Source organism: Mustela erminea, chromosome 1, assembly GCF_009829155.1.
Source record: "Mustela erminea isolate mMusErm1 chromosome 1, mMusErm1.Pri, whole genome shotgun sequence".
In the NCBI taxonomy this organism is placed as follows: domain Eukaryota; kingdom Metazoa; phylum Chordata; class Mammalia; order Carnivora; family Mustelidae; genus Mustela; species Mustela erminea.
The window spans coordinates 58,356,226-58,383,688 of NC_045614.1; the positions used below are offsets into that span (position 1 = coordinate 58,356,226).

General features: G+C 44.4%; 1 protein-coding gene across 1 annotated transcript in view; it reads left to right on the forward strand.

Moving 5' to 3' along the window:
• The first annotated feature begins 2,250 nt into the window (after nucleotides 1–2,250).
• Nucleotides 2,251–27,463, forward strand: part of RUVBL1 (RuvB like AAA ATPase 1) — a 44,044-nt gene continuing 18,831 nt past the window's right edge. The window contains exons 1-6 of the mRNA XM_032337236.1: nucleotides 2,251–2,487; nucleotides 6,472–6,558; nucleotides 13,764–13,896; nucleotides 22,629–22,780; nucleotides 26,309–26,398; nucleotides 27,205–27,354. Coding sequence (XP_032193127.1) covers nucleotides 2,347–2,487; nucleotides 6,472–6,558; nucleotides 13,764–13,896; nucleotides 22,629–22,780; nucleotides 26,309–26,398; nucleotides 27,205–27,354 — 753 coding nt within the window. The 5' untranslated portion in view covers nucleotides 2,251–2,346. The remainder of the gene's footprint in view (nucleotides 2,488–6,471; nucleotides 6,559–13,763; nucleotides 13,897–22,628; nucleotides 22,781–26,308; nucleotides 26,399–27,204; nucleotides 27,355–27,463) is intronic.

Here is a 27,463-nt window from a genome sequence, read left to right on the forward strand (position 1 = left end):
TTTTTTTGTGTGTTGACTTTAGGAGCCCTTTCTATTTCCTAGATATTAAACACTCATCAGTACGTGTTCTTGTTCTTCTTCTTCTTTGAAGATTAATGCGATTAATAACTAATGTGATTAATATAAAGAGATATATAAAGAGAGAATATAAAGAATATAAGAGAGTATAATATAATATATAAATAAAAAATATAAGAATATAAAGAATATAATAATGTGATTAATAATGTGATTAATAGGGCACCTGGGTGGCTCAGTGGGTTAAGCCACTGCCTTCGGCTCAGGTCATGATCTCAGGGTCCTGGAATCAAGTCCCACATCAGGCTCTCTGCTCGGCGGGGAGCCTGCTTCCCTTCTTCTCTCTCTGCCTGCCTCTCTGCCTACTTGTGATCTATCTCTGTCAAATAAATAAATAAAAATCTTAAAAAAAAATAATGTGATTGGGGCGCCTGGGTGGCTCAGTGGGTTAAGCCGCTGCCTTCGGCTCAGGTCATGATCTCAGGGTCCTGGGATCGAGTCCCACATCAGGCTCTCTGCTCTGCAGGGAGCTTGCTTCCCTCTCTCTCTCTGCCTGCCTCTCTACCTACCTGGGATCTCTCTCTGTCAAATAAATAAATAAAATCTTTAAAAAAAATTTAAAAAAATAATGTGATTAATAACTATTTTCTCCTATTTTGTGGGTTATTTTTTCACTTCTGTTGAGAGATAAAGTCCTTGCTTGATGCACAAAGTTTCAAATTTTGATTAAGTCAAACTTCTCTATTTTTTTGTTAGTTTCTTTAGTTTCATTAGTTGCCATATTTAAGAAATTGGTGCCAAATTTGGGGCACTTGGGTGGTGCAGGCAGTTGAGCATCCAACTCCTGGCTTCAGCTCAGATCATGATCTCAGGGTCATGAAATTGAGCCCCACATCCAGTTATGGGCCCAGTATGGAATTTGCTTAGAGTTTCCCTCTCCCTCTGCCCTTCCCCCTGTTCTCACTCTCTCTCTCTAATAAATAAATAAATCTAATTAAAAAAAAGAGAAACCATTGTCAAATACAAGGTTATGAAAATTTGCCACTATGTTTTCTTCTGAGAGTTTTTTTTTTATAAGATTATATTTACTCATTTGAGAGAAAGCGCACCAGTGGTTGGGGGGGGGCGCTACAGAGGGAGAGGGAGAAACAGGCTTCCCGCTGAGCAGAGAGCCCAACTCCAGGCTCGATCCCAACACCCTGGGACCATGACACAACCCAAAGGCAGATACTTAACTGACTGAGCTGCCAGGTGTGCCTCTTCTAAGAGTTTTATAGGTTAAGTTCCTTAGAGCAGATTTGGGCTCTATTTTGAGTTAATTTTTTGTATATTTTGTAAGATAAGGGACCAACTTCTTTGTTTTGCACATGGATATCCAGTTTTCCCAGCACAGTTTGTGGAAGAGACTGTCCTTTCCCATTGACCCACTAAATGGTCTTTGTACCCTTGATCACACATGTGAGAGTTCATTACTGAGTTCTTTATTCTGCCTTCAGGAGGCAGCAGTGAAGGCAGGGGTAGGCTTGACCTGGGCTTCTGCGTTCAAAGGTCAAGTGTGAAAGAAGCCAAACCAAAGAAGCAGCAGAAGAGGGTTGAGAAACACGTAGCTGAGATGGTCAAGCTTGGAGTGGAGAGAAGTGGAGTCAAGAACTAGAGATGAAAGAGCAAGGAGTTGGACTACCTCACAGAGGTAGAGTTTTGGACACATGATATTCACTGTCAACATTATTTAAATAAAGGGAGAGGACGGAGACCAGGAGAAGCTGAGGAAGACAGTTCCAGGGAGGATCCCGAGCAGAGCCAGGGTGGGAGGGGTTGGTTGAGCGGGGCCTCCCGACCGAGGCAAAGGCATAGGAGTCAGAAAACTGTTAAGGAAGCAAAAGTCAAAACTTAAGCTCTAAACTTGTTTTCTTCATCTCCAAATCGGAGGTAATAACTTGAGCTGAAGGGTATGACGTTCAAATGCGATGATAGGATGGCAGGATTAGGAACCCGACTCCAGGAACCCACTTCACTGCCGCACTATCAAAGCCCGAATAAGATCCCTTCTCTTCTCACCTTAGGACCAGAGTAGGAAGTGCTGGCTGCGGGGGAAGCCAACCCCGAGACACAGCCGGAAGTGGGTGGGCGGACCCCTACCGGCAGCCTCGATGGGCACAGCCAAGAGCCAATGGAGAGCGGAGGCGTTCCCGCTCTCGCCAATGGATAGCCGAGTAAGGCGGGCCTTGACAAACCGCCCTAGTAACAGCCGCATGGTAACCCAGGTGCGGGGCGTGTGGTGCTTGCTCGCGGTATTCCACGCTGGTTTCGGCTCCCGGCGTCTGCAAGATGAAGATTGAGGAGGTGAAGAGCACCACGAAGACGCAGCGCATCGCCTCCCACAGCCACGTAAAGGGGCTGGGGCTGGACGAGAGCGGCCTGGCCAAGCAAGCGGCCTCGGGGCTCGTGGGTCAGGAGAACGCGCGAGAGGTGTGGCGGGCCCGGGAGTTGAGAGGCCGCTGAAGTGGGGGCTCAGGGCGGGGCGCGCGCTTGGATGTCCCGCCGACCTTTCCTTAGGGCGGTGAGAATGGATTATGGGGCGGAGGACGGCGAGGGAGGTCCGCGCTGGGATCGGGAGAGGGGGAGTCCCAGGAGAACCGGTGATGACCCCGCGCGGGCGGTTCACCTTACTGACAGCATCGCTGTTGAGTCCCCTCCTCTGCGCCTTGCTTTCCTCGTGACGCAGCGATAAGCTGGGAAGAAGTTAGTTAAGGTCCTTGCTCTCTTGGAGCTTACATTTTAGTGTGGTTTGAGACGATAAACGTTTAGCCGGTAAATAAAATAATTATTACATTTTGGTGGAGGTCAGTTCCCGCAGGACCTTGTCGGACGTGGTAAGGAATTTGGATTTCTTTTGCAGCGGGAAGCCGTGGGGATTTTAAAGTAGGGAAGTGATCATGATCAACCTTAGAAATCTCACTTTGGTTCACAGGGCTTGGGGGCTGAAGGAAGGAAATGAGAATTAGGGAGAGGAGCAGTCTGCTTCAACCATGCTGCAGCGTCCTTTTGGACCGTTCCAGTCAAATCCTCTTTTCTTAAGTGGCAATGATGCCAAGTCATTTTGCCTACATTATAACCATGAAACCATTCAAACTCTTTGTGTTATTTTATTGCAGATGAAAAAATTGAGGGTTCCCACTTGAGGTCACTGCACCTACCCATTTGCCACTCAGTTTAGTAATGATGGCGCTGGGATTTGTATCCACAGGTATTGCTGGCTCTCAAATCAGTGCTCTCCCTATGATATTACAGCCACATTTTAGCCTTCTGTGCTCTAAGGTGAGATCCATGCCCCTTGGCCTTGCCGCGGTTTAGTAGCTACAGACATCTGCACTTAACACCAGCTTAAGACTATAGCCATTTGGCTAGAAGAAAGAGTCAAAGAAAAGCCTCTGGTTTCTATTTTGAGCATCATCTTTAAAAAAATGGAAACATTGACTGGGTCAGGGGGACTTTGAAACTTCTCTTTGCCAGCTTCTGCTTACTGAGGACCTGTTACTGAAAATAGTTAACACTGGCTGAATGTTTGCTATGTACCAGGCAGCTTTATTTCCGTTGTTCAGTTTTCACCTCCACCCTGATAACTGTGGCCTACTTGACTCTGCCTCCTTTCAGATGTTAAGAAAGAAAAAGACTTGTATAGTGAATACCGATGGGCGTAAATACTACAATGAACATTTTACTCTGTAGGTTTATCCTCCATCTGTTCATTTATCCGTCAATCAATCTACTTTTGGATTTCAAAGTAAGTTGCAGACAGTGGTACACTTTACCCTTAAGCCCTTAGTGTGTGCCACTATTACGAACTGTTTTCAGAGGAGGAGATTTGATTCACACAGGTTAGGTAGGTAGATCATTCAGGTCATTCAGAGGGTAGTGGTAGAGACAGAATTTAAAACCAAGCCTGTCTGATTCCAAAATCTATGCTCTTTTTCTTTCTTTCTCTCTCTCTCTCTTTTTTTTTTTTTTTTTTTTTTTAAGATTTTACTTATTTATTAGCAAAATCATGAGTAGGGGAGTGGAGCAGAGGGCAAGGGAGAAGCAGACACCCTGCTAAGCAGGGAGCCTGATGCAGGACTCCATCCCAGGACCCCAGGATCATGACCTGAGCAGAGAGCAGATGCTTAACTGACTGAGCCACCCAGGCCCCCTCTAGTATCCGTGCTCTTAACGTCTGAGATGACGCTTTACGCCTCCTTATGAATATGAGCTTCCTGACAAGAGAGTTGATTAAGTATTATTATATACACCAAATCTTACTCATTATCAGGGCTCAGTATTTATTTATTTATTTATTGAATTAATAGGCATCCTGCTGCAGCTTCTGGGTCCTGGCATGACTCTTGTCATATCAGCAGTCTCCCTGGTTTTTAATATCTTCTCATCTGAAAAATGAAGAGAGTTAGACTAGTTAAAGGCCTTTCCAGTTCTTTTTAAATTTTAGAATTCACTGAACATATCTCACTGGAAAGAATTTGGTGCTTAAACTGAGAGAGAGTAAATGGAAGAGGTCCTAGTGTTTCAGTAAGAGCACACATCCATGCTTTGGAAACTTTCTTCCCCAAGAATGCTGAGGATTATAATATCACAGTGCTCTAGGGAAAGACCATAGTGGGTAGCCTATTTCTTCTTAGAAATGCAGCAGCTGAAAAATAGCTTGTGGCCTTTCTTGAGGGCACTGTGCTTTTCCAACTGAGCCCAAAATGGAATACAGCCCGTCCACATGTATTCTTTAAACCCACATTTTTGGAACGGCTGTGGAAGTGTGGGACCAAGGTACTTCTCCTCCAGAGAGAAGAGCTCTGGCGTGCCCTAAGTCATATATTAGGTTATTAAGTCAATGTAAGAAACCTTGTAGTCCTGGGATATGTGTTCAGTAAGTGTGACTCCCAGCCTTCTTTGTATAAAGTTAAATATTCTAAAATATATAAAAATCAGTAACCCATTTGTGGAATTTGCACTTATACACACATGTATTTATATATCTATATGTATATGTATGTACATGCTGTAAATGGCTTAATAGTATCCAGAGTTAGTATGAACTTAAGGTTTAACAACAAATCATCATGTAATTTACTTAAAAAAAATTTTTTTTAAAGGTTTTATTTATTTGACAGAAAGAGAGAAAGAACACAAGTAGGAGAGTGGGAAAGGGAGAAGCAGCTTCCTGCTGAGCAGGGAACCCAGTGCTGAGCTCCATCCCAGGACCTAAAGGCAGACAGGAGCTAAAGGCAGACACTTAATGACTGAGCCACCCAGGTGCCCCAAGTAATTTACTCTTGAGGATTTGAAAGACAGTTGATTAATCTTAGGGTGCTCTCAGTTTAACCTCAGGGCAGCATTTGCTTTGCAACATTCTGGGAATTAACTGATGGCCAACTAGTACTGTATGCTGTGATTCTTGACCCTTAATGGGTTAATTTGGGACTCTGGTGAAAGCTGTGAGTCTCCTCCCCGGAACATATGTACACAGTTTTGTTTTCAGTTTTATTCCCAATCTCGGGATGTGTGTGGGCCCCTGGAGTCCTATCCTTGGCTCCCAGGCTAGAAATCACTGCTCCCTTTAGTACCCCTACCAACCATTCTCTACATAGCACCATCAAGGTCTTTTAAAAAGAAATCATCATGGGATGCAGAGCCCAAGACCATTTCAGTGACTTCCTATTACATGTAGATTAAAATCCAAACTTCGTTAAGTACTAAAATCCTGTTGTGAGTCCTGGCCCCTGCCTGCCTGTTGAACTTCATCTTCCCATTCTCCTTTTACCTATGCTTTGGCCACTGCAACCTTTCTGTCCCTTGGATATGCCAGGCTCATTCCTGCATTTTGATTTTGCTGTTTCCTTTGTCTGGAACACTGCCTCCCCTTTGCCCAGAGCTTCATATATCAAATAAACAGAGTCCTCAGAGAGGCCTTCCCAGATCATTACCACCCCCCACCCCGCCCTTTTTTTTTCTTTTTTTTTTAAGATTTTATTTATTTATTTCACAAATCATGAGTAGGCAGAGAGGCAGGCAGAGAGTGAGGAGGAAGCAGGCTCCCTGCTGAGCAGAGAGCCCGATGCGGGGCTCAAGATGCGGGGCTCAAGATGCGGGGCTCAATCCGAGGACCCGAGATCATGACCTGAGCCGAAGGCAGAGGCTTAACTCACTGAGCCACCCAGGCATCCTGCAGTAGTGATCTACCATGTTTTTGTGTGTGTCCCTTCCACTAGGCCACAAGCTCCAAGACCACAAGGCTTGCTTTTCTGTCACGCTCCACCACTCCCAATACCTAGAACAATCCCTGCAGTGTTGTGGCGCTCGGTGTTGGCTGAATATATGTGAATTGTTTGGACCAGAAACTGGACTTTATCCCCATGTGAAACATTTTAATACTGATTTATTATTTCTTTCCATTGTGGTGTCTAGGCATGTGGTGTGATAGTAGAATTAATCAAAAGCAAGAAAATGGCTGGAAGAGCTGTCTTGTTGGCAGGACCTCCTGGAACTGGCAAGGTACTCATTTTCTTTCATTTTTCAAATCTACCCAAGAGAATGATCTTAATGTTTAAGCCAAATTGAATTCGTGTCTTAACTAGTCTTTGTTTAGCTAAATTGGTTATATGTATGTTTGAAAATCTAATGTGCAGTAATACAATTGAGTATCTAAAATCCATGCTCCTAAAATTCAAATTATCCTGGCTGACCTCCAAAGAAGAGAGGATGAAGTCCTTGGAGGGGCCTCCATTGTGTCTAGAATTTGTCCTTTATCTCTTTCTAGTCTCCTTTGCCTTGGAAATAAATTTCTGTTGGCCTAGGACTTCATTAAATCTTGGGGATGACATCTTACTTGTGGGGGAAAGAAAATCAGTCAGTGACCATTTTTTTGAAGGTTCTGTGAGGAATGGTGAAAAAAAGAAAGAAGAAAGGAATTAGATGCTTTTTATCTTTAAGGGACTTCCAGTGTCCAGGGCAGAGAGAAGAAACCATGAGAGCACAAAATACTTCAGTTGACCACTAAGCTGTGAGATACTGACCTATACTTTTTAATATGTAATCATAATAAGTATACGTTTATGTATTTAATGTCTTAAATGCAGCTGGATGTGAGCCAGAGGTGGTACTGAGGCCTGGTAAAGCAGGAAGGATCGAGACTTGACATTTGCCCTGCAGGGTTGGGAGAGAGTTTGGCTTTGCAGGGGAGATATCGGACTTCCAGGCAGAGGAGACGGTAGGCTTGTTGGGGTCTGTGAGAGGACTGGGCTGGTACACGAAATGGACCAGAGCCCCCAGTCTGAGTCCTGCATTTTCCTCAACAGGGCCACTTGTGGGAATGTGGGAGCTTGGGATTGTGTTTGTAAAGACATAAGCTTTAGATTCCAGCTCTGGTGTTGACTTGCCGTGGGGACCCGAGGGAGGTATCTTCACCTTTACTGAAGGAGCATGCGCCTCATTTCAGACGGCGGTTATACTGGTCAGTTGTAAGATAATGACTTGAATTATCACTTTGAAATCATGTAATTGAGTTGGTGGTATATCTTATACTGGTTTCTTATAATAGAGGAGGAAGTGCTGTATTCGTGAGGAGCTTTTAAAGTGCCATGTAAGGGGTGCCTGGGTGGCTCAGTGGGTTAAAGCCTCTGCCTTCGACTCAGGTCATGATCTCTCGGTCCTGGGATTGAGCCCCACATTGGGCTCTCTGATCAACAGGGAGCCTGCTTCCCTTCCTTTCTCTCTGCCTACCTGTGGTCTCTTTCTCTGTCAAATAAATAAATAAAATCTTTTTAAAAAAATGTTTAAAAAAAAAATAAAGTGCCATGTAAATGCGAGCTTTAATGATCTCGCTGCAGGCAACATCTGGTTGTTCAGTGTATTTACCATTTATTTGCTTACTGTTCCTTATATCTTAGACCTTCCCTCTCCCTCCATTCTTCTTCTTAAAGTACATCATTTAGAAATTGCTTCTAGAAGTTTGTTGGTGACCAGCTTAGGTTTCTAAGTATTTTGTTGCCCTTGTTTTTTTGTTTTGTTTTTTAAAGATTTTATTTATTTATTTGATAGAGACAGCGAGAGAGGGAATACAAGCAGGAGGAGTGGGAGAAGGAGAAGCAGGCTTCCTGCTGAGCAGGGAGCCCAGTTCGGGGCTCCATCCCAGGATCCCGGGATCATGACCTGAGCCAAAGGCAGACGCTCAATGACTAAACCACCCACACGTCCCTATTGCCCTTGTTTTGAAAGATCTTTATGTTGGATATATAATTTTTTGGAGAGCTGTTTTCTCTTATATTCTGTATTCTCTTGATGCCTGCTACCTGTTGGCTTTCTTTTTGCTTTTGAAAGTCTACTTTTTTTTTTTTTTTAAGGTTTTATTTATTTATTTGACAGGCAGAGATCACAAGCAGGCAGAGAGGCAGGCAGAGAGAGAGGGGGGAAAGCAGGCTCCCTGCCAAGCAGAGAGCCTGATGCGGGACTCAATCCCAGGCTGAGATCATGACCTGAGCTGAAGGCAGAGGCTTAACCCACTGAGCCAGCCAGGTGCCCTGAAAGTCTACTTTTGAGGATTTTGTCTTTCTGGCTGTTTTTGAGACATTTTTGGGTTTGGTATCTCACAATGAGATGTGTCTCTTGATGCCTCTTCACTGTGGAGTGCAGTACTATTACAGTTTCACCTCTTTAGACATTGTCTTTCCTTCTCTTTGAGCTCTTCTGGAACTCCGGTCAGATGATGTCTGATTACAGAGGTTCTCAACCCAAGGCAGTTTTGCCCCTGTAAGGGACATTGGCCAGGTCTAAAGAGAGTATTGGTTGTCAGAAGCTGGTTAGGCAGGGACTGCAGTTGGCATCTCATGGGTGGAGGCCACAAGTGCTGCCAAACACTGTGCAGTGTGCAGGACGGACCTTACAGGAAGGAATTATCCAGCACAAAGCTCCAGTAGTGCCAACATTGGGAAACCCTGGGCCAGAGCGTCTTATTTTGTCTTCTTTGTCTTTCAGCCTCTTTTTCATATTTTCTCTCTTTCTGGCTCTTCTGCATTCTGAGCAATTTCTTTAGACCTCTGTTCCAGTCTAATTGTTTTGTAGGCTATAACTAAGCTGCTGTTTAATTCATCCCATTGAATATTCTTCTTTTTTTCATTTTGAAAAATTTGAAACCTAAACAGAGTTGGAAGAATGGGATGAAGATCCCTTTTATACCCCACATGTAAATAAGTAATTGTAAATATTTTGTAACATTTGCATTTTTGCTATTTCTGAACCATGTGAAAGTCAGTGCAAAGACATTTGCCTATGACACCAAAGTACCAGTGTCTGCCTAAGAAAATTTAATGTTGCTAACATTATTAGCTGATGCCTAGTGTATATTAAAATTTCTCCCAAGTCATTCCAGGTTGGGGTTGTTTCATTTTTTATATTTTTAAATTCAGAATATAATTGTGTCTTTAGTCTCTTTTTAACTAAGCAGTTACCCTCCCTGGCCTTTCTTCATTTTGTTTTCTTTTTTGACATCGGCAGTTTTGAAGAGTCCAGGACAGTTCTTTTGTAAGAAGGTCCTACAGCTGGCCTACAGTGATTAGACAATCACTGTGTTTCATCAGTAGGAAACATTAAACACTTAATGGAACCCTGCACTGGTGATGTTGTATCCCACTGCATCCCAGCAGGAGCTGATAGGACAGGCGGGCCAGAGGCCAAGTTCTGCTGTGAAGGTCATGGTTCCCTTTGTAATTAGTTAGTAATCAGAAGTGACGCACTGAGATGTTGTGAATATCCTTTCACTGTAAGGGTGTAGCCCTGCCTCATGGTTATTGCTATATCAGTTACCACATAGCTGGTTGCTAAACGGTGATTTTCCAAATCTGTCATTCCACATGTATTAGCTTGCTTTTGGTTTTGTTTTTGGTAAAAAAGGAACATCCCTCTCTTAAGTTTGAAATTTGTTTTCCTGTAAAATATGGATTTTTAAAAAAAAAATCTGGCTTTTTTTTTTTTTTTAATTTATTTTATTTGAGAGAGAATGAGTGAGAGAGAGCATGAGAGAGCAGAAGATCAGAGGGAGAAGCAGACTCCCCAAAGAGCTGGGAGCCCAATGTGGGACTTGATCCTGGAAGTCCGGGATCATGACCTGAGCAGTCGCTCAACCAACTGAGCCACCCAGGCGCCCAAATCTGGCTGTTTTTGATAACCTCTTGTTCCTTGTTCATGACTCAGTGTCTTCATTTTTTTCTGTACTCTCTGTCTGCTTATGAGCTCATGTTTGGCTGATCAAGTCTGCGAGGCTTCTTCTGAGAGTGCTTGTAAGGGGCCCGACTGCCCTACCTAGGGCACTTGTAGTGAATTTTGTGGCATGGGTTTTCTGGTCAGCCATGTAAAGAGTAATCTGAAGGTGGTTTGAAAGCATGCTGTGGGAGCGCCTGGGTGGCTTATTGGGTTAAGTCTCTGCCTTCAGCTCAGGTCATCATCCCAGGGTCCTGGGATCGAGCCCTGCATTGGGCTCTCTGCTCAGCACGGAGCCTGCCTCCACCTTTCTCTCCGCCTGCCTCTCTGCCTACTTGTGATCTCTGTTTGTCAAATAAATAAATAAAATCTTTAAAAAAAAAAAAAACAGAAAGAAAGAAGGCATGCTGTGGAGACTACTCCTCACCCAGAGCCATGGCAGGACAGATAAGTTTATACCTTGTACTTCAGGGTATTTTTTGTTACGGCTCCACTTCTCTAGTCATGCATGGTCCTTTGGGCCTCCGTTTTATTCAGGGGTTTCTCTTACCACTATATCTTGCTGAAGCTTCTCCTGTCTGTCAAACCTTCTGAACTTTCCAGGTGACAGTAGTTTACTACTCTGGATTTTTTATTATTATTTATTTCTCGGTGTTTTGTAACAGGAAAGATTTTCCGTGGCTCTTTCTGATGTGTCATATTCCTGGTAGCATAAATTCTTCATTCCTTTCATTTATTTATTTGAGAGAGAGAAAGAGCAAGAGCACATGTGTTAGTGCAAGCACTGGGGAGGGGCAGAGGGAAAGGGACAAGCAGATTCTGGGCTTGATCTCATGACCCTGAGATCATGACCTGAGCCAAAATCAAGAGTTTGAGGCTTAACTGAGTTCCCAGGTGCCCCCTTTGTTCCTTTTTTTTTCTCATTTTTTATTTATTTTTTGTAAATACATAATATATTTTTATCCCCAGGGGTACAGGTCTGTGAATCGCCAGGTTTACACACTTCACAGCACTCACCATAGCACATACCCTCCCCAATGTCCATAGCTCCACCCCCCCTTCTCCCAAACCCCCCTCCCCCCAGCAACCCTCAGTTTGTTTTGTGAGATTAAGAGTCACTTATGGTTTGTCTCCCTCCCAATCCCTTTGTTCCTTTTGTAATATTGTAGCATTTTCCTCCTAGGAAATAAGAGAAGTTCTCAGCACTGTAGTCCCTTTCCATGTGTATGAAGGTGTGTGGTAGGTAACTCTCCTACTTTACAGTGCGCTATGGGACCCATGGTTCAGGCAGCTTAACTAAGTGGCAGGCAGAAATATGCTTGTTCTAGAGCTGCAAATATATGGTTCGTATGGAAAATCCACTCTTGAGGACCTCACGTTATTAATAATGGGGCTTTATATTTGGGCCCTGGAGAAAGGAGATGTTCAGATCAGATTGAAAATAGGTTTCTTCAGACTTCTTTTGGCAACAGGCTCTTTTTTGTGTGCCACTTGCCACTTACGTAGGGGTGCTCACAAAGAAATTGTGTCTTGGGGCGTGGGGTTTGCATCTTGGCTTTGCTGCTTGGTAACTGACTTTGGGAGAGTTGTTTGTGTGTTTCATTTTCTAAATCTATCAAATACAATATCAGATATCAAATACAATATCAAATACTAGATCATCAAGTTCATAGGCTAGTTGGGAGGATTCAGTGAGGCCTCATGCACGTGATCAAGCACCATCTAGCACAGATGTGGGTGTAGTAGCTATATTGTATACCTACCTTCTGGGAACCATTAAATGGAAGAAACTAGACACACCTGAAGCACTTCTTAACCAAGTAGTTGTCTTACTTTAGTGGGAGGATACTGATCATCTCTTCTGTATTAGGTGGAGGATGGGGGGGATGCCATTGAACTAGATATAGTTTCTGTCTTCGAAGTTCACAGTTGAAGGTGTGGAGGCAGGGCCTGTGGAGATAACCTGGGTGAGAGAGGAGCAGCTGAGAAGGTGGTGGGTTTGGATAGAAGGTAGATGTGGTACTAGAGTCTGCTTCTCACACTGTACCCTGTCACGCTCCAGAGACTTTCTCTTTGCTTTTAGAATCCCAGAGAATAACAGTTTTAGAGGTGTCGGCCTCAAGGGCACAAACTCAGATTCCCTCTCAGGTCATGGGGGTGAGGGAAGTGCCTGAGTACAAGCACGAGAGAGGCCAGAGTCGCCTGCCCTCACCCAAGGTGGCAGCTGTTCCAGAGGCCCACACCAGGTGCCACGACATGGTAATGAGTGCTCACTGTGGCCAGACCTCATTCCTCAAAAGAAGCAAATACCTGGATTTTTATGTGAAATTTCCCAACATTAAAAACCGGGCAACAAATTGAGTTTAAAAACACGTATGAGACTCAGCAGGGTGAAACAGAACCAGGCTGTGGGCGACTGATTGGGGACTTACATGACTTAAGCTAGGACTTCGATTTGGCAGGTGGGGAAATCAGAGCACCAGAGATTTGCTATGTACCCAGGGTCATCATGAAAATTAGTTGCAGAATGAGGACTACAACCCAGTTTTTGCCCTGCCTGTTAATGCTTTTTTTTCCTTTCCTTTTTTTTTTTTTTTTAAAGATTATTAATCTATTTATTTGGCAGAGAGAGACACAGAACACAAAGTTGAGCAAAGATGAAAATAGGCATTCAGACACTGTGGCATTTCCCTGTCCTGTACAAGCTCTAACAATTTGGATTTTCATACTCGATACATGACCATGGAACTCTTAAGTCTGCTTGTGTTTAGCATCTGCCAACTGTAGCTCTCTGACTAAAAATCAGTTTGTAGTTTATAAGGACATGTTCAAGTGTAACCTAGGACCAGCTCATAACTTCAGAACTTAGCTCCCATGTCATCCTTCACCGTGTGTGAGCCACTTAATACAAAGTGAATGCCATGTGATTCATTCTTTGATTAGTGGTTTTCTGATGGGCTGGAGGTTGGTGTCCTGTGCCTATAAAAACCACCCTGGATTAGTGTTTGGAGCAATTAGGACAGGGCCCTGTTTTGATACTGAGGAAAGTGTTTTAGAAGACTACTGATTACTACGGGAACATAATCTCTGGAACCTACTGCCAGACTTCAAGTTCCCAGTCTGCCATTTTTAGATTATGGTTCCCAGGATGTGTTATTTAATCTCTCCCATGCCTCCGTTTCCTCATTTGTAAAGTGGGGAGAGTTTAGTGTCTACTTCGTAGGGTGAGTAGAGGGTCACGTGAAGTACTTAGAGTTGGGGCCACGCTATAAGTGTCAGTGAGTGTTAACTGTTGTAATTACAGGGATGATTAAAGATGCCATTTGGGTTATAAATTGCCTGTCCATAGAAGTCTTTCAGCATTTATTGTGTGAAACACGTCAAATGATGTTACAATTAGGACTAGATTTTCAGTTTTTCCTGGTTCATATTTTTTAATAGCATATGTTTCTGAATTATTCTATTTTCAAGAATGTAAAACAAGTGCATTTCCACTTTTTCTGTAGACAGCTCTAGCTCTGGCTATTGCTCAGGAGCTGGGTAGTAAGGTCCCTTTCTGCCCGATGGTGGGAAGTGAAGTTTACTCCACGGAGATCAAGAAGACGGAGGTGCTGATGGAGAACTTCCGCAGAGCCATTGGTGAGTATTGCGTCTGTGGCAAGAGTTCTCACTTGCCCAGTGCTCTGAAGCCGCTTTGTTGTATGAATGCCTTTATGACTTTTATTTGTTGTACTACCATTTTTCTTTTGGCACCATTAGTGTTATCTTTGCAAGCCAAACAAGTACCCAACTTTTCTAACTGAAGCACTTTAGCAGTTGGCAAATGTGGACCCTGGCTTGGGGCTGGGGTTTCTCACCTGACAAAATACATGTGGCTGTGAAGTGATTTTTTAGAAAACAAGTCAGATTTTCCTGGCAGCCTTATGCTTTTAGAGATGACTGTCCACTGAAAAGGCTTGGACTTAAGCCAAAAGCTTTGTGTGTCGTGATGCTGGAATGCCCCTGATCCTGGATATCGAGCCAGAATTGTGGCCTGTCAGAGAGCGCAGAAACCATGTGGGGACAGGCAGAGATTTCAGGCTTATGGTGCCACCCTCGTGGGGCTGGGGGCAACCATATCAAGTGCTTGTTATACGCCAGGCCCCTCCAACATTGATTATAGCCTTTTGTTCCCCAAGAGAAAGCTCTCTGACTCATTTTGCATCTGATGAAACAGAGTTTCAAGAAGTTAAATGACTTGTCTACAGTCACCCACCTAGTAAGTAGCAGGACTACAGTCTGATCCTGTGTCTGGTTCTGGAGTCCATGCTATGAAGATCTGCTGTGAAAAAAAAAATGGCCTTTCCCAAATATTTACTTCTTGTCAGCCATGATGTCTGGGTCAGTCTCCTTGCCCCATTTTTGTTGGACTAGCTCTGGGAAAATCCCAGCTTCCCTCATATCTATGTAGAAATAGCTTATTCCTTCTAAGATATCAGAAACTACGTGATGTTTGTCTGCATACGAGGGCGTCCGTCTTTAGGATACAGTTGCTGAGTCATGGGTTATGAACACTTGTCAGAGTGCCTGTACAGTTTTCCAGGCCCTTTGGTTGTCAAAACAAGGTAAACAGTCTTTTTTTTTTTTTTTTTTAAAGATTTTAGTTATTTGAGAGAAGGTGTGAGAGAGAGAACACAAGTTGAGAGGTGGGTAGGGGGAGCAGCAGACTTCCTGCTGAGCAGGGAGTCTGACTCGGGGCTCAATCCTAGGACCCTAGTCATGACCTGAGCTGAAGGCAAACACTTCACCAACTGAGCCAGCCAGGTGCCCCCAAGGTAAACATTCTTTTTTTTTTTTTTTTTTTTTTCAAGGTAAACATTCTTAAGAAGGAAAATTGCTAGAAAACTTCGAGGAAATGAGGAAAGTAAGAAAGAGTAGATTTGTCTAGCCCACAATCCTTGCCTTGAGACTGCTAAAGTCTAGGTCAGGGGTACGATCATGTAGGGCCTGAGGCCATGATTAGGGCTTTGCATTTTTCACTGAGTGAAAGGAAAAGCAGTTGGAGAGTAGTTTCGGTTGTCCAAGAATCCCGCTGGCTGGGGGATGGAAAAGTGGACAGTGAGGAGAGTGAGGCGGGTAGCAGGGAGACTGTGAGGAGTCTGAGCAGATGGTGGGGCCTTGGGCCAGGGTGGTGATGGCAGAGGTGATAAGAAGTGGTCAGATTCTGGATGTAGTGGGATGTAGAGCTGACAGAATTTCCTGAAGGATTAGATGGTGTGTAAGAAAGAGAGGTGGCCATGTTGGGGGGTGGGAAAGAATGGAGAGGAGCAGATTGGGTATTTATTAAATGTCTGCTGTGGATAGAATATCCACTGCAGCCCCAGTTCCTGGCACAGAGTGAATGCTTAGTAAAGTTTTTCCGAATGAGAAAAGGGGATGGACTATAAAGCTGGTAGAAAACAGAAGCCTTTAGCTAAAGATAGCCCTCAGTGTGTGTCTGGTAATAGATATACTTTGGTTTACACAGGGCTTTTATTTTTTAAAAAAATTTTTTGGAGATTTTATTTATTTATTTATTTGACAGAGAGAGAGAGAGAGAGTGAGCGCGAGCAGGGGAGCGGGAGAGGGAGAGTAAGGCCCCTGCTGAGCAGGGAACCCAATTCGGGGCTCAAACCCAGGACCCTGGGATCATGACCTGAGCTGAAGGCAGACACCTAAGGACTGAGCCACCCAGGCGCCCCACTGAGTTGGAGTTAGTTGCCAGTGTTTAGAAGTTGGGGAATGTCCTATAAAATCCTCCTTTCTGGCTTTTGGAGAGAAGCGTTCATTCCCACACAGTGAGTGATAGCCAGGTTGGGGCTGAGCCAGGTTGGGGCTGAGAGGTGCTCCTTGGCAGAGCTGGCTTGGCCCCGGGGGGGTCTGTGCTGCTCCTGGACATTCACTGGGTCCCTGCAAGCACCCCAGTGTGGGGCTCTTGTTCTAAGCTAGAGGGATTGTGAGCCATGTCTGGAGGCTAAGCTTTGTGTTATGTAGATATGGGGTTTTTTAAACTGCAAAATATTCCTTGCTGGAAATCTTTGTTACTGGAAACACTGCATTTTTTTTTTTTTTTTTTTGGTGGCTGTTTTAAACTGAAATACCATGTACATATAGAAAAGTAGGTGCAGCACACATGTAGTTTATTAATTATGAGGTAAACACAGTCACCAGTCAGCTCGTGGTACAGAGCAGGGCCAGCACGCAGCTGTTGCCAGGCCCTGGCTGGCCATAGCCCCTCACCTCTCCCACGCCAGCCCGCGGGTGCCAGAACTGTGTGTTTGCGCTTCTGTGTGCGTCAGTGCGTAATGGCAGTGGGGCTGAATTTTGCCCCTTACCTTTTATCTAAATGGAACCTACTGCAGGTGTAGCTTTTTGAGCAGTGTTCATGTTTGTGAGGTTCAGCCAGTGTTCTTAACGTGTCTTACTGTCTTTGAACTTGCATCATATATGCAGTAACAGTGGACATGGCTCGCAAGACCCTTTTCAGGATTTAAAATCTTTCTGAGTCCTTTTTAAAAACTCGTGAGCAGGGCACCTGGGTGGCTCAGTGGTGAAGTGTCTGCCTTTGGCTTACCATGATCTTATCATGATCGTGTCATGATCCCAGGGTGGAATCGAGCCCCGCATCAGGCTCCCTGCTGGGCGGGAAGCCTGCTTCTCCTTCTCCTGCTCCCTCTGCTTGTGTTCCCTCTCTCGCTGTGTCTCTCTGTCAAATAAATAAATAAAATTTTAAAAAACAAAAAAACTCCGTGAACATGTGCTAAAGATTTTGTTCAACTACTAGTTCATGAGATAAACTGTAAGATACTAGAACTGACTCAATTATCAGAGTACATCTAAAATGTATTTTTATTTACTGAAAAGTATTTTTCGGACATCAACAATCTGACAAAACTGACTTTTACATAAGTGCATGTGTTTAGGTCACTTAAAAGTAACTTTAATGCTTTTAAATTGGAAAAAATAGAGGTGCATTTCCTGGGCATCTGCTTTGTGATCCGCGATTTTTGAGGGGAGGGGGCAGTGCAGTTCTTTTGATGGCAGTGAGGTAAAGAGAATTTCTTGATCCTGCCACAGAATAAAAAGGCAGGCCATTGACTGTCTTCAAAAAGGAACCCTGCCCATCTTCCTCTGCCTTTGAATTCCTGTGAAGTTGGCAGAGGGGTGGGGAGGAAGCGGTAAGCTGACCAGAAATAAAAAGCAAGGAGTCTGTGCTGTTTCCTTGACGTGATGAAGGTCCCTGTCAGGGATTTAGAAACCTGAGCCAGCAGATGAAACCTGTGTCATTTGTGTTGCCGTTGCCAGAGATAGCGCCAGCTCGGCCCCTGCCCTGGCTAACAGCCGCTTTCATTGTCCGTCAACCACATCCCCTGCCTGCTTGTCAGCACACAGCGACTTCTAAACAAATACGGGGACTAGTGAGAGATGGGAATGCCTTTCTTCCCCACTCAAGGAATTTCATGTCATGGTCATTAACAGGAAATAGAGGGAGCATTCCATTGGAAGGCATTTATCTCTGTGGGATATAAAAGTTTTGATTAAAAAAAAAAAAGTTCATTTTAAAAGTATAGAATTTTCTGAGTATGTCACAGTCTTCTGATATATTCATGTAGGTTTTAGAAATTTTTGTCTTGATGTTTAGGAACTAAGAATTTGGAAAGGCAGGAATGAAACAGCCTCTCTTTTGGGGCCATTCCAAAACTTCCATTTGTAGGCTATCAGATTGAATGAAGGTAGAGCAGAACGTCTCCTTAACTTTAACATCTCAGAGCCTTTGTCGTGGTTGGGTTTCTGGGGAAAGAAGGTAACCGACCCAGTAATAAGATAACAAGCACGTTTAAAAGTGGGAAGTGATCGAGAGTGTCGGACACCGTTGGCCTTGTTTCTTTGTGCCATTGGGCTGTTTCCATATCGGAACAGAGGTGGCTTGGTGGTGAGCACACCTGAACCCTATCTGGGCCACCTGTCATCAGAAGCAGTTTACAGCCCTACATTGTGTGTAGGATGGAGTTTTTTACTCCTAAAATGAGTGATTTACAGCTGTGGCTGGACATTAGAATCACTGGGGGAGCTTGAAATGAATGATGATGGCAGTCCCAACCCCTGAGATTCAGAGGCAAATGGTCCACGTCCAGCCAGGGCCTGAAGAATTGTAGAGGCCTGTCGTGATGCTGGAGGGTGAGAGAACCATGATGTAGACTCCAGCTGAGCTGTAGAATACTGTTTTCTAAATGTGAGCCATCAGTGTTCCTCCTTTGCCAGGTCTCACTAGTATTACTTAAATTTTTCTTTTTTAAAGTGACTTGGTCATTTTGTGTGTACATAACAAAAAAGTGCGTGGATCATAAGTGTATATAGCTCAGTGAATTATCATAAACTGAAAACCCCTGCAGTCAGCACCCATTCAAGAAAGAGAATTGCCAATACCCCAAGTACCCTTTGTGTCCACCCCCAATCTCCATCCTTCCTTTTCCAAATTAATGACTGTCTTGCTTCTAAAATTATAGTAGTCATGCCTGTTTCTGAACCTCATATATGTAATCAGGAGGTATAGGTGTATATATTCTGTGCTTGACTTCTTTTCCATAAAATAACTTTTCCAAAATACTTGGGTACTAGGTGGTCTGTGGGATGGTGTGTGAGATTCATCAGGATTGTTGCACATAGCATGCCCATACCTGATGCATATATACCTTAAGGGGCGGAGTTCCAGGAATATAAGGTATCCATGTTTTCAACTTTAGGAGATGATACCATCTTGTGTCTAAAGTATTTGTATCAGTTTACACCTCTATTTGCAGTGGAAACCTTCCTGCTCTTCTATATCCTCACAAGCTCACATGGTTAGCTTTTAACTGTAGGTTGTAGAACAGTATTTCATTGCTTTTTTCTTTTAGGTTGGTAAGTTTCAAATGTACAAAAAGGAGTCAAGTGATGACCTTCCCTCCTGGTCCCATCACCAGGCTTCAGCTCATACTTAATCTTGAGTGATCTATAGCCCCCATCATTCCCCTCCCAGATCCTTTGAAGTTAATTGCAAACCTTTTTCATCCATAAATATTTCCCCATGCATCTCTACAAAATGAGGACTTACAGAAAACCCCACTGTACCACTGTCAATGCCTAGAAAAAATGAACAATATATTCCTTGATGTCATCAAATACCTACTTAGTATTCAGATTTCCAGTTGTCCTGTGTTAGTGTGGTTTTTTTTTTTTGAAAAAATTTTTAATTATTATTTGAATCAGGATACAAATAAGGGTTTGTATGATAGCTTGGTTGATATGTGTCTTTATATATTTTTAACTATGGGTTTCCCTTACATTTCTGTTTTTTCCTTTGGGCAAAGCATAAATTAGATGGAGACTAGGCTCACACCCAGGGACTGGCAGAAAGGGCCTCCTGAGGTCAGTGGGCACATGTTACCTGAAGGGGAAAGGACAGAGCCAAGTGTTGTGGGAAAGGTTGTCAACCACTCGGGCCCTGTGGTGTGGTGTGATGTGGTGTGGCCTGGTGGGAAGAAGCTGGTGTCAGAGCCAAAGACTTGGACTCTAGTCTGGAGTCTACCATGAGGGAGGAAAGGACCCTTGACTCCATCTCTTAGAGCTGACCTCCCTCTGTCAAATCTGTAAAAGGACATAGGAGTGCTGACTCTGGTTGTTTTCACAGGGCTGGGTTGGGATGTCCTGGCCCCTCCTCTCATCCTCACGATTCCAGTATAGGATGAAATGAGGCAGTGACACGTGTGCCCTCTGTAGAATGGGTGGGAAGGCCGCTTGTGCAGGCCGCCACAGTTAGAGGTTTATAGTGTGCGTCTCCTGGTGTGGCCTGCAGCTTTCCTTAAATGTAGGGACTCCTTCTGGATGCATCTTCAACTAGTTTGACTCAAGGATGTTTCCCTCCTTGCCTCTGGATTGATGGCAAGTACAGTGATTGAAAATTATTTTCTTGGGGCGCCTGGGTGGCTCAGCGAGTTAAGCCTCAGCCTTCGGCTCGGGTCATGATCCCAGGGTCCTAGGATCGAGCCCTGCGTCTTGGGCTCCCTGCTCAGAGGGAAGCCTGCTTCTCCCTCTCCCTCTGCCTGCTGCTCTGCCTGCTTCTGCTCTCTCTCGCTGTCAAATAAATAAATAAAAATATTTTTAAAAAAAGAAAATGATTTTCTTTTGATGTAGAGTCCTTGGAAAACAGATTTATTGGCTAACTTACCTGAAATACTTCTGTGGTTTTGGAGAAAAGCATTTTGTGTCCCTTGACACCGAGACTTTGGGAATTTGGGAGAGCTTCTGTGTGCACATGTGTTTTCGGAGAAGCGGTGTTCAGTGGTATACATTTGTTTACTTGTTGTAAGGAAACCTTTACTTACTGTTAATTATCATTGCTTTGTTAGACAAACCCAATCTTCTTTTTGTTATTTTAGCATATTATTAAAGCGTAATATATACGTATGGGTGTGTACACACACACACACACACGCACACACACATACACACACACAAAACCACAGTCATAGATGTTTAGTTCAGTGAGTTTTCATAAAGTCAACACACTCATGTAACCAGCACTGAGATCAAGAGACACATTAGAACTTGAGAAGCTCTTTAAAAAAAGCACTCCCGAAGCTTCTTGTGTCCCCTCCAGTCACTCCTCCCTGTCCCTCTGCACCAGTGAGCAGGGACATGTCTGTGTTTACTTTGGAGGAGTCAGATAGGTTTGATCCAGACTAGACCTCGGTTTTAGGGTTGGGGGTGTTATGGTGGACCTGGGCTGTTGCATCACCTGGCAGCCTCCTTAGAGAGCTCATTACAGAGGATGTGCGGAAGTATCTGTAGACATATTTCTTGGGTGCTAGATGTTCTGCCTGATGACACCTCCCACCCCCTCAAGTAACTTCCTCCATTCATTCATTTACATGTGTGGCTGTTGTTGACAGTCTAGCAGAACGAGAGTCGGGTTTCCTGAGTGCCAGCAGTCCCATGTATGAGTGCTGGGTAGGAGGCACAGGTTGCCATGGGAGTCATCTGGAGGGTAAGGAAGAAGGTGTGTCAGGCAGGCTTTCTAGAAGGAGTAGGTATTTGGGGGCGCCTGGGTGGCACAGTCTTTTAAGTGTCTGCCTTTGGCTCAGGTCATGATTCTGGGGTCATGGGATCAAGCCCCACTGCTTCTCCCTCTCCCTCTGCCTGCTGCTCCCCCTGCTTGTGCTTTTTCTCTCTGTCAAAGAAAGAAAGAAAGAAAGAAAGAAGAAAGAAAGGAGTAGGTATTTGAACTGGGGAGTTGGCAAAGCCAAAATGGAGGGAAGTACTTCAAGCAGTGAAAACATTTCATAAAAAGGCACTGAGATCTTGTTCTAAAAATTAATTTTCTGGGACTCCTGGGTGGCTTAGTCAGTTAAGCCACTGCCTTCGGCTCAGGTCATGATCCTAGGATTCTGGGGTCGAGTCCTGCATGGGGCTCCTTGCTCAGCAGGGATCCTGCTTCCCTCTCCGCCTCTGCCTGCCTCTCTGCCTGCTTGTGCACGCTCTCTCTCTCTCTCTCTCCACCCCCGAAAAATAAATTTAAAAAGTTTAAAAAAATCAATTTGCTAATAGTTCTTAGTTTGTCTGACAACATTTATTGAACAGCTAATGTTCTTGATGTTTAGAACAAGGAGAGACATTTGCCTTTGCTGTTAATATTCTAATCTGAAAATTGTGCTTTATTATTGAGGGTTTGCTTTGGAAATTGTGGCCTTGGAAAACTTGTAAAACAACCAACCCATTGCAAATATGGAATGACAAACTGGGTCTTTCTTTGGGTGTGCCCTGAGGGTCAGCCAAAGGCCTGGGGCACCGGGCAGGTCACATATCACTTGCTGTTGGCACGGACCTCTAACTATACCTAGCTTAGGCCTGATTGTGTCGCAAGGATGTGGGTAGTTACTCCATTGGTTTTAAATTTTTTTCGAGAGTCAAAATTGGCAGGAAACGAGGGCATAGGAGGCCACTGCTCTAGTGGAGTAGAAGGGTTTGGGTTCAGAGACTGGGTTAAAGACTAAAGCTGAATTTCATCCCTGTGGAAGTGTAGCCGATGTCAGAAACAAGCATTTGAGCATTTGAGAATGCTAGCTTGTCTCTGTAGTTCTAGATTTGAACCTAGAAAGTCCTTTTGGAAAGTTGAAATACATTTTTTTCCACATTCTGAAGAGCTCCTCCAGGTTACGTTTATGTCTGCAGTGTTTTTCTCCCCAGAGGGATACCCTTGAGTGGGCATTAGTAAGGCTGGTGTCTTGGTGACACGGAAGTTTTGTGGCTAAAAAGGCTATTGAGTAAGGAGAGAGAATTGTGCTTCACCAGGGCTCACCTGCCATCTCTTCCAGGGCTGCGGATAAAGGAGACCAAGGAGGTTTATGAAGGCGAAGTCACAGAGCTGACTCCGTGTGAGACAGAGAACCCCATGGGAGGGTACGGCAAAACCATTAGCCATGTGATCATAGGACTTAAAACAGCCAAAGGAACCAAGCAGTTGAAAGTGAGTACCTGTGTGTGGACTCTTGTCTTGCCTCAGAATCTCTTGGCACTGTGTGGCCTTGTTCAAGTGATGTAACCTCTCTGTGTCTCACTTTTCTCTGTATGGTCTGGGTGATCATACGTCAGAGGGCTGTTTGGGGATGTTACGTGTATTAAGCACTACCTAGAACAGGGTGAGTACACAAGAAGACCCAGTCAGGATAGCTCTTACTTTTCTCATTGACTCCTAGGATGCAGTAAGTTAAAACGTGAGCTGTGTGGCTAGTCGTGTCTACCTTTTGCCATCCTGTATTCCATAATTTGACCATGTATCAAAGGCCCTGGCTCTGTCTCTGAACCTGCGGATTAATGTTCATGCTCACAGAAAGAAGCAGCATTGAGTCATCTGGTAAGAGTTGTAGAACAGATGGCGGATGGACATCCCAAGAGACCAAACACAGAATTCTGACTGCAGTTCCTTTTATGTGTCAGGGCCTAGAAACTTTAGTGGCCTCAGTTGACTCTGCTCAGCCAGAGCTTTGTGGAGAAGCCCTGGTGGTGGCGGTGTGAGAGGTCCTCCATCACCCTCCTCGGACACTTGTCCTGTCAGCCTTGGGTATAGGGGCGCCCAGTGAGGGGAGGAGTGTGGTTTGGAGTGTGCAGCAAAGTCTGAAAGGGAGACCAGGCTGTGCTGCTGACACCAGTGTGGCTTTTGGCAGGTGACTTAATCTCTGAGCAGTAGTTTCTTTATCCATTAAATGGGGATAATGATTGCCTATCTTATAGTGTTCTTAGAAGGATATAGAAGTTGTAGCTTTGGGGTAGCGCCTAGTTATCTGAGAAGTGGTAACTTTTGATGTTATTGTGAGAGCCTTCAGTTAGAGAAACGCCACAATTGGGATTGTAGGCTTTGCCTTATCTATTTATTTATTTATTTTTAAAAATATTTTATTTATTTATTTGACGGACAGAGATCACAAGTAGGCAGAGAGGCAGGCAGAGCGGGGGGATGCAGTCTTCCTGTTGAGCAGAGAGCCCAATGTGGGGCTCGATCCCAGAACTCTGAGATCATGACCTGAGCCGAAGGCAGAGGCTCAACCCACTGAACCACCCAGGCACCCCTAGGCTTTGCCTTATTTACAAAAAAAAATATCATAGTAATTATAATAGCATCTCAGCTCTTATTTGCTGGGTGTGCCAGGCCCAGGCTAAGTGCTTTAACAGATATTTAGTCTGTTGTCATGTCTAGCTTTCTACATGTATGTGTGCTGTGTGTGTAATTTCCCTCATGTTCCAGATGAAGGAACCGAGGCCTCATCAGGAGGTTGAGCGCTTATCCTAGGCTTGCATAGCTGGTTAAGTGGCAGAGCGGACTGTCCGAGTCCCAGCCATTATGCTGTCCACCCTCCAACTTGCTGGGGAACCTTTGGGAGTCCATGGAGTTCTCTGGGCCTCCGTTTGCCCCTCTGCGAACTGTGGTAGATTGACCATATAATTTCTCCATCTTCACTCTCCTTTTTTAATGTTTTTTTATGGATTTTATGGTTCTTTGATTCTTTAAGGTGGTTTCTTGGTCACTGCTTTATGGAGATCATAAAAATGTCACTTCTTCAGAGGGTCATTTTTCTTTTTCCTAACAGGGTTTCCATCTCAGGAGCTTGCCTCTGCAAATATCTCTTTTAAACCTCCCCCTCATCTCTCCCATTCTGTATTAATTAGATTTCTTGGTAGGATCTGCCGCTTTTCCAGTAATTACATCTTCAGTCAATTCATTTGGGAAATTAACCGATATTAAAATGCTTGAGGAAAAAAAAAGAAATACTCCCCAGTGTAGGAGAGCTGAAGTAAGGCACACAGTTTACATTCCAGCTCTCCACCGGGATGCTTTGCACACTTTCTTCAAGAAGATAACCTAAGGGAGAAAACGAATTTTTTTTTCTTCCCAAATGAGTACTTCTAGCTACTTTGAGCGTATGTACAAGGTATTTGGACAAACGGAGCTCAGATCCTTGGTGTAGGTATTGAATTGCAAAGGAGAATGATCATACTTGCCATCATTATTGTGTGCCTCAATCATGCCAGGCCTTACATCAGGGGCTTACCAAGCACTGTTCTCATGCTCTAGGAAGCTGCTGGGCCCTGCCCAGCCAATGACACAGAGCCCCAGGTTTACTCTTGTGATTGCTGTCTCTAACAGCTTTTTGGGTTTTAATTTTATTGATTGATTGATTGATTGATTGATTTTTATTTTACGGAAATCACAAGTAGTCAGAGAGGCAGGCAGAGAGGGAGAGGGGGAAGCAAGCTCCCTGCTGAGCAGAGAGCCCGATGCAGGGCTCGGTTCCAGGACCCTGAGATCATGACCTGAGCCGAAGGCAGAGGCTTAACCACTGAGCCACCCAGGTGCCCCTTGAGTTTTAATTTTAAATAAAATTCACCCATCTTGAGCATACAACTCTCGGAATTTTAGTCTGTTTACAGAATGGCACAGGTAGTGCCACGGTCCAATTTTATTTTATTTATTTTATTTTTATTTTTTCAATTTTAGAACATTTTCATCACCCCGAAAGAAACCTCCTGCCTGGTGACAGTAGCACCCATTCCCATCCACATGCCCTGTAACCACTGATCACTTTCTGTTTGTATGTGTTTGTCTTTTCTGAACATTTCAGTATCAGCGGAATCATACAGCATGTGTTCTTTCATGTCTGGTTTCTTTCACTGAGTCCTGAGTTTTTACTTTCTAATTTTGTTTGAGACAAAGCCCAAGTCGTTTTCACATTATAAAATAAATACAAAGTTTGAGAAAAACAGCTCTCCTTGAAGTTTAACGGAAACTTATGTTCAAATCCTGAGTCCTGACAAAAGATGCTGTTTTAGAATATTGAACATGAAGGGTAGCCTGAATTTGGACAACCAGAAGAAAAGCTGTGGTCAGAAATATGCTTCCCTCCTTTCCTGGAGATATAAGCAGGCAGGCCCTGGGGAGTAGACAGAGATTTGGATCAGAAGGTTTGCTTTGTGTTTCCCTCTGGATGTTTACACCTGGGTGCTGTTGTACACATGAGGAAACTGAGGCTCAGAGAGCCTTGTCTAAAATCAGAGGACCACCAAGTGCCAGCCACGAAGAGCAAGCAGGTTCCAGTAGGTGCTTCACATGCGGGCAGTTCTACCCCCACCCAAGGTGAGGAGGAGAGGAGCTGAAGTAGGGAGCGCAATCTCAAAAGGGGTCATAGGGCCTGTGATCACGCAGATAGTGCGGACCTCACCCGAAAGCAATCAGAGCCATATTTGTCAGTTTGCAACCTCGGGAGTAAGAGGAAGGAAGATAACAGGTCTCTCCTTGTGTTCCCCTTATGTGCACTCACTCTCCGACTGTCTCTAGGACACACATCCCCAAAGCCAGTTGTCTCATATGTCCACACGCACACATCAGCTACCTCAAGTCTCTTGTGGAAGGGGGCCTTACAGCATGTCAGAAATAGGTACTGTATGTATTATAGTTCCCTGAGTTAAATGTATTTGGGTTTGTTTGTTTTTTTCTTTTAAGCTGGACCCCAGCATTTTTGAAAGTTTGCAGAAAGAAAGGGTAGAGGCTGGAGATGTGATCTACATTGAAGCCAACAGTGGGGCCGTGAAGGTAACACCACTCCTGGTTCGCATGAGGAGGCCTAGGTGATGGAGGGTGGGGGGGTAGGGGTGCTATCTTCAGGGGGTATGGGGTATGGGGAGGGGCTGGCGTCTGGTGGGGGTGCTGAGGGAAGGTCAGCAGTTGCCCCTCCATGTTGAATAAAGTTTGCTTTCCCTTTATCTTCATTCTTTAACCTTCTCATGATTAAAACAGACAGTCTGTTCGAAAAATACTAAAGCCTGTTTAGAGGGGGAGTACCGGCAGAGAAAGCAGAACAACTGTAGTCATTTTCAAATTGAAGTGTGCAGTGTGTTTAATCTTCCTTTTATCTCTTTGGTATTTTCTTCCCAAGATATATGCATGTGGAAAGGAATGCTGCATTAGTTGGCATTCTTTTTATATCTGATTTTCAGTGTCCTGTACAGTGTTCCTCACTGTTTAATGGATGAGCATAATACTTCATATCATACGATAAATCACCCACCTACAAAAGAGTCTGAACGGCTCCCTCCGTCTCCAGTTAATCTACTGGATTTGCCCTTTATCAGGAATTGCATACAGTTAAAAGAAAGAGAGTGGGGGGAAAGATTCTTGGAGAAAGTATCGGGTGTTTTTCAACTGGGTTTTTGGAGCCCAGTGATGAGCAGATAGCTTCCTTCTCTTGGCAGCAGGGGCGTGGGGTGCACTTGGAGTTTGTCAAGTAGGCTGTCAGGCCTGTGGCTGGGAACGGAGACTTTTATCTCACTTAGCGCTGTGCCATTTGGGGACTTGGCAGCCACCGCTCGCCGGGCACTCAGGTTTCTTTCTTTCTGTAGAGGCAGGGCAGGTGTGATACCTACGCCACTGAATTCGACCTTGAAGCTGAAGAGTATGTCCCCTTGCCAAAGGGGGATGTGCACAAGAAGAAAGAAATCATCCAGGATGTGACCTTGCACGACTTGGATGTGGCCAACGCACGGCCGCAGGTACCGCTTTGAGGCCGGCGTGATCTGGCGCACGAGCCCTTTTGTGTGCGCGCGGAAGCTCTGGGAATGAATTGTCAGTCTTGCTGCTGTTTCTTAGGGCAGACGGTCC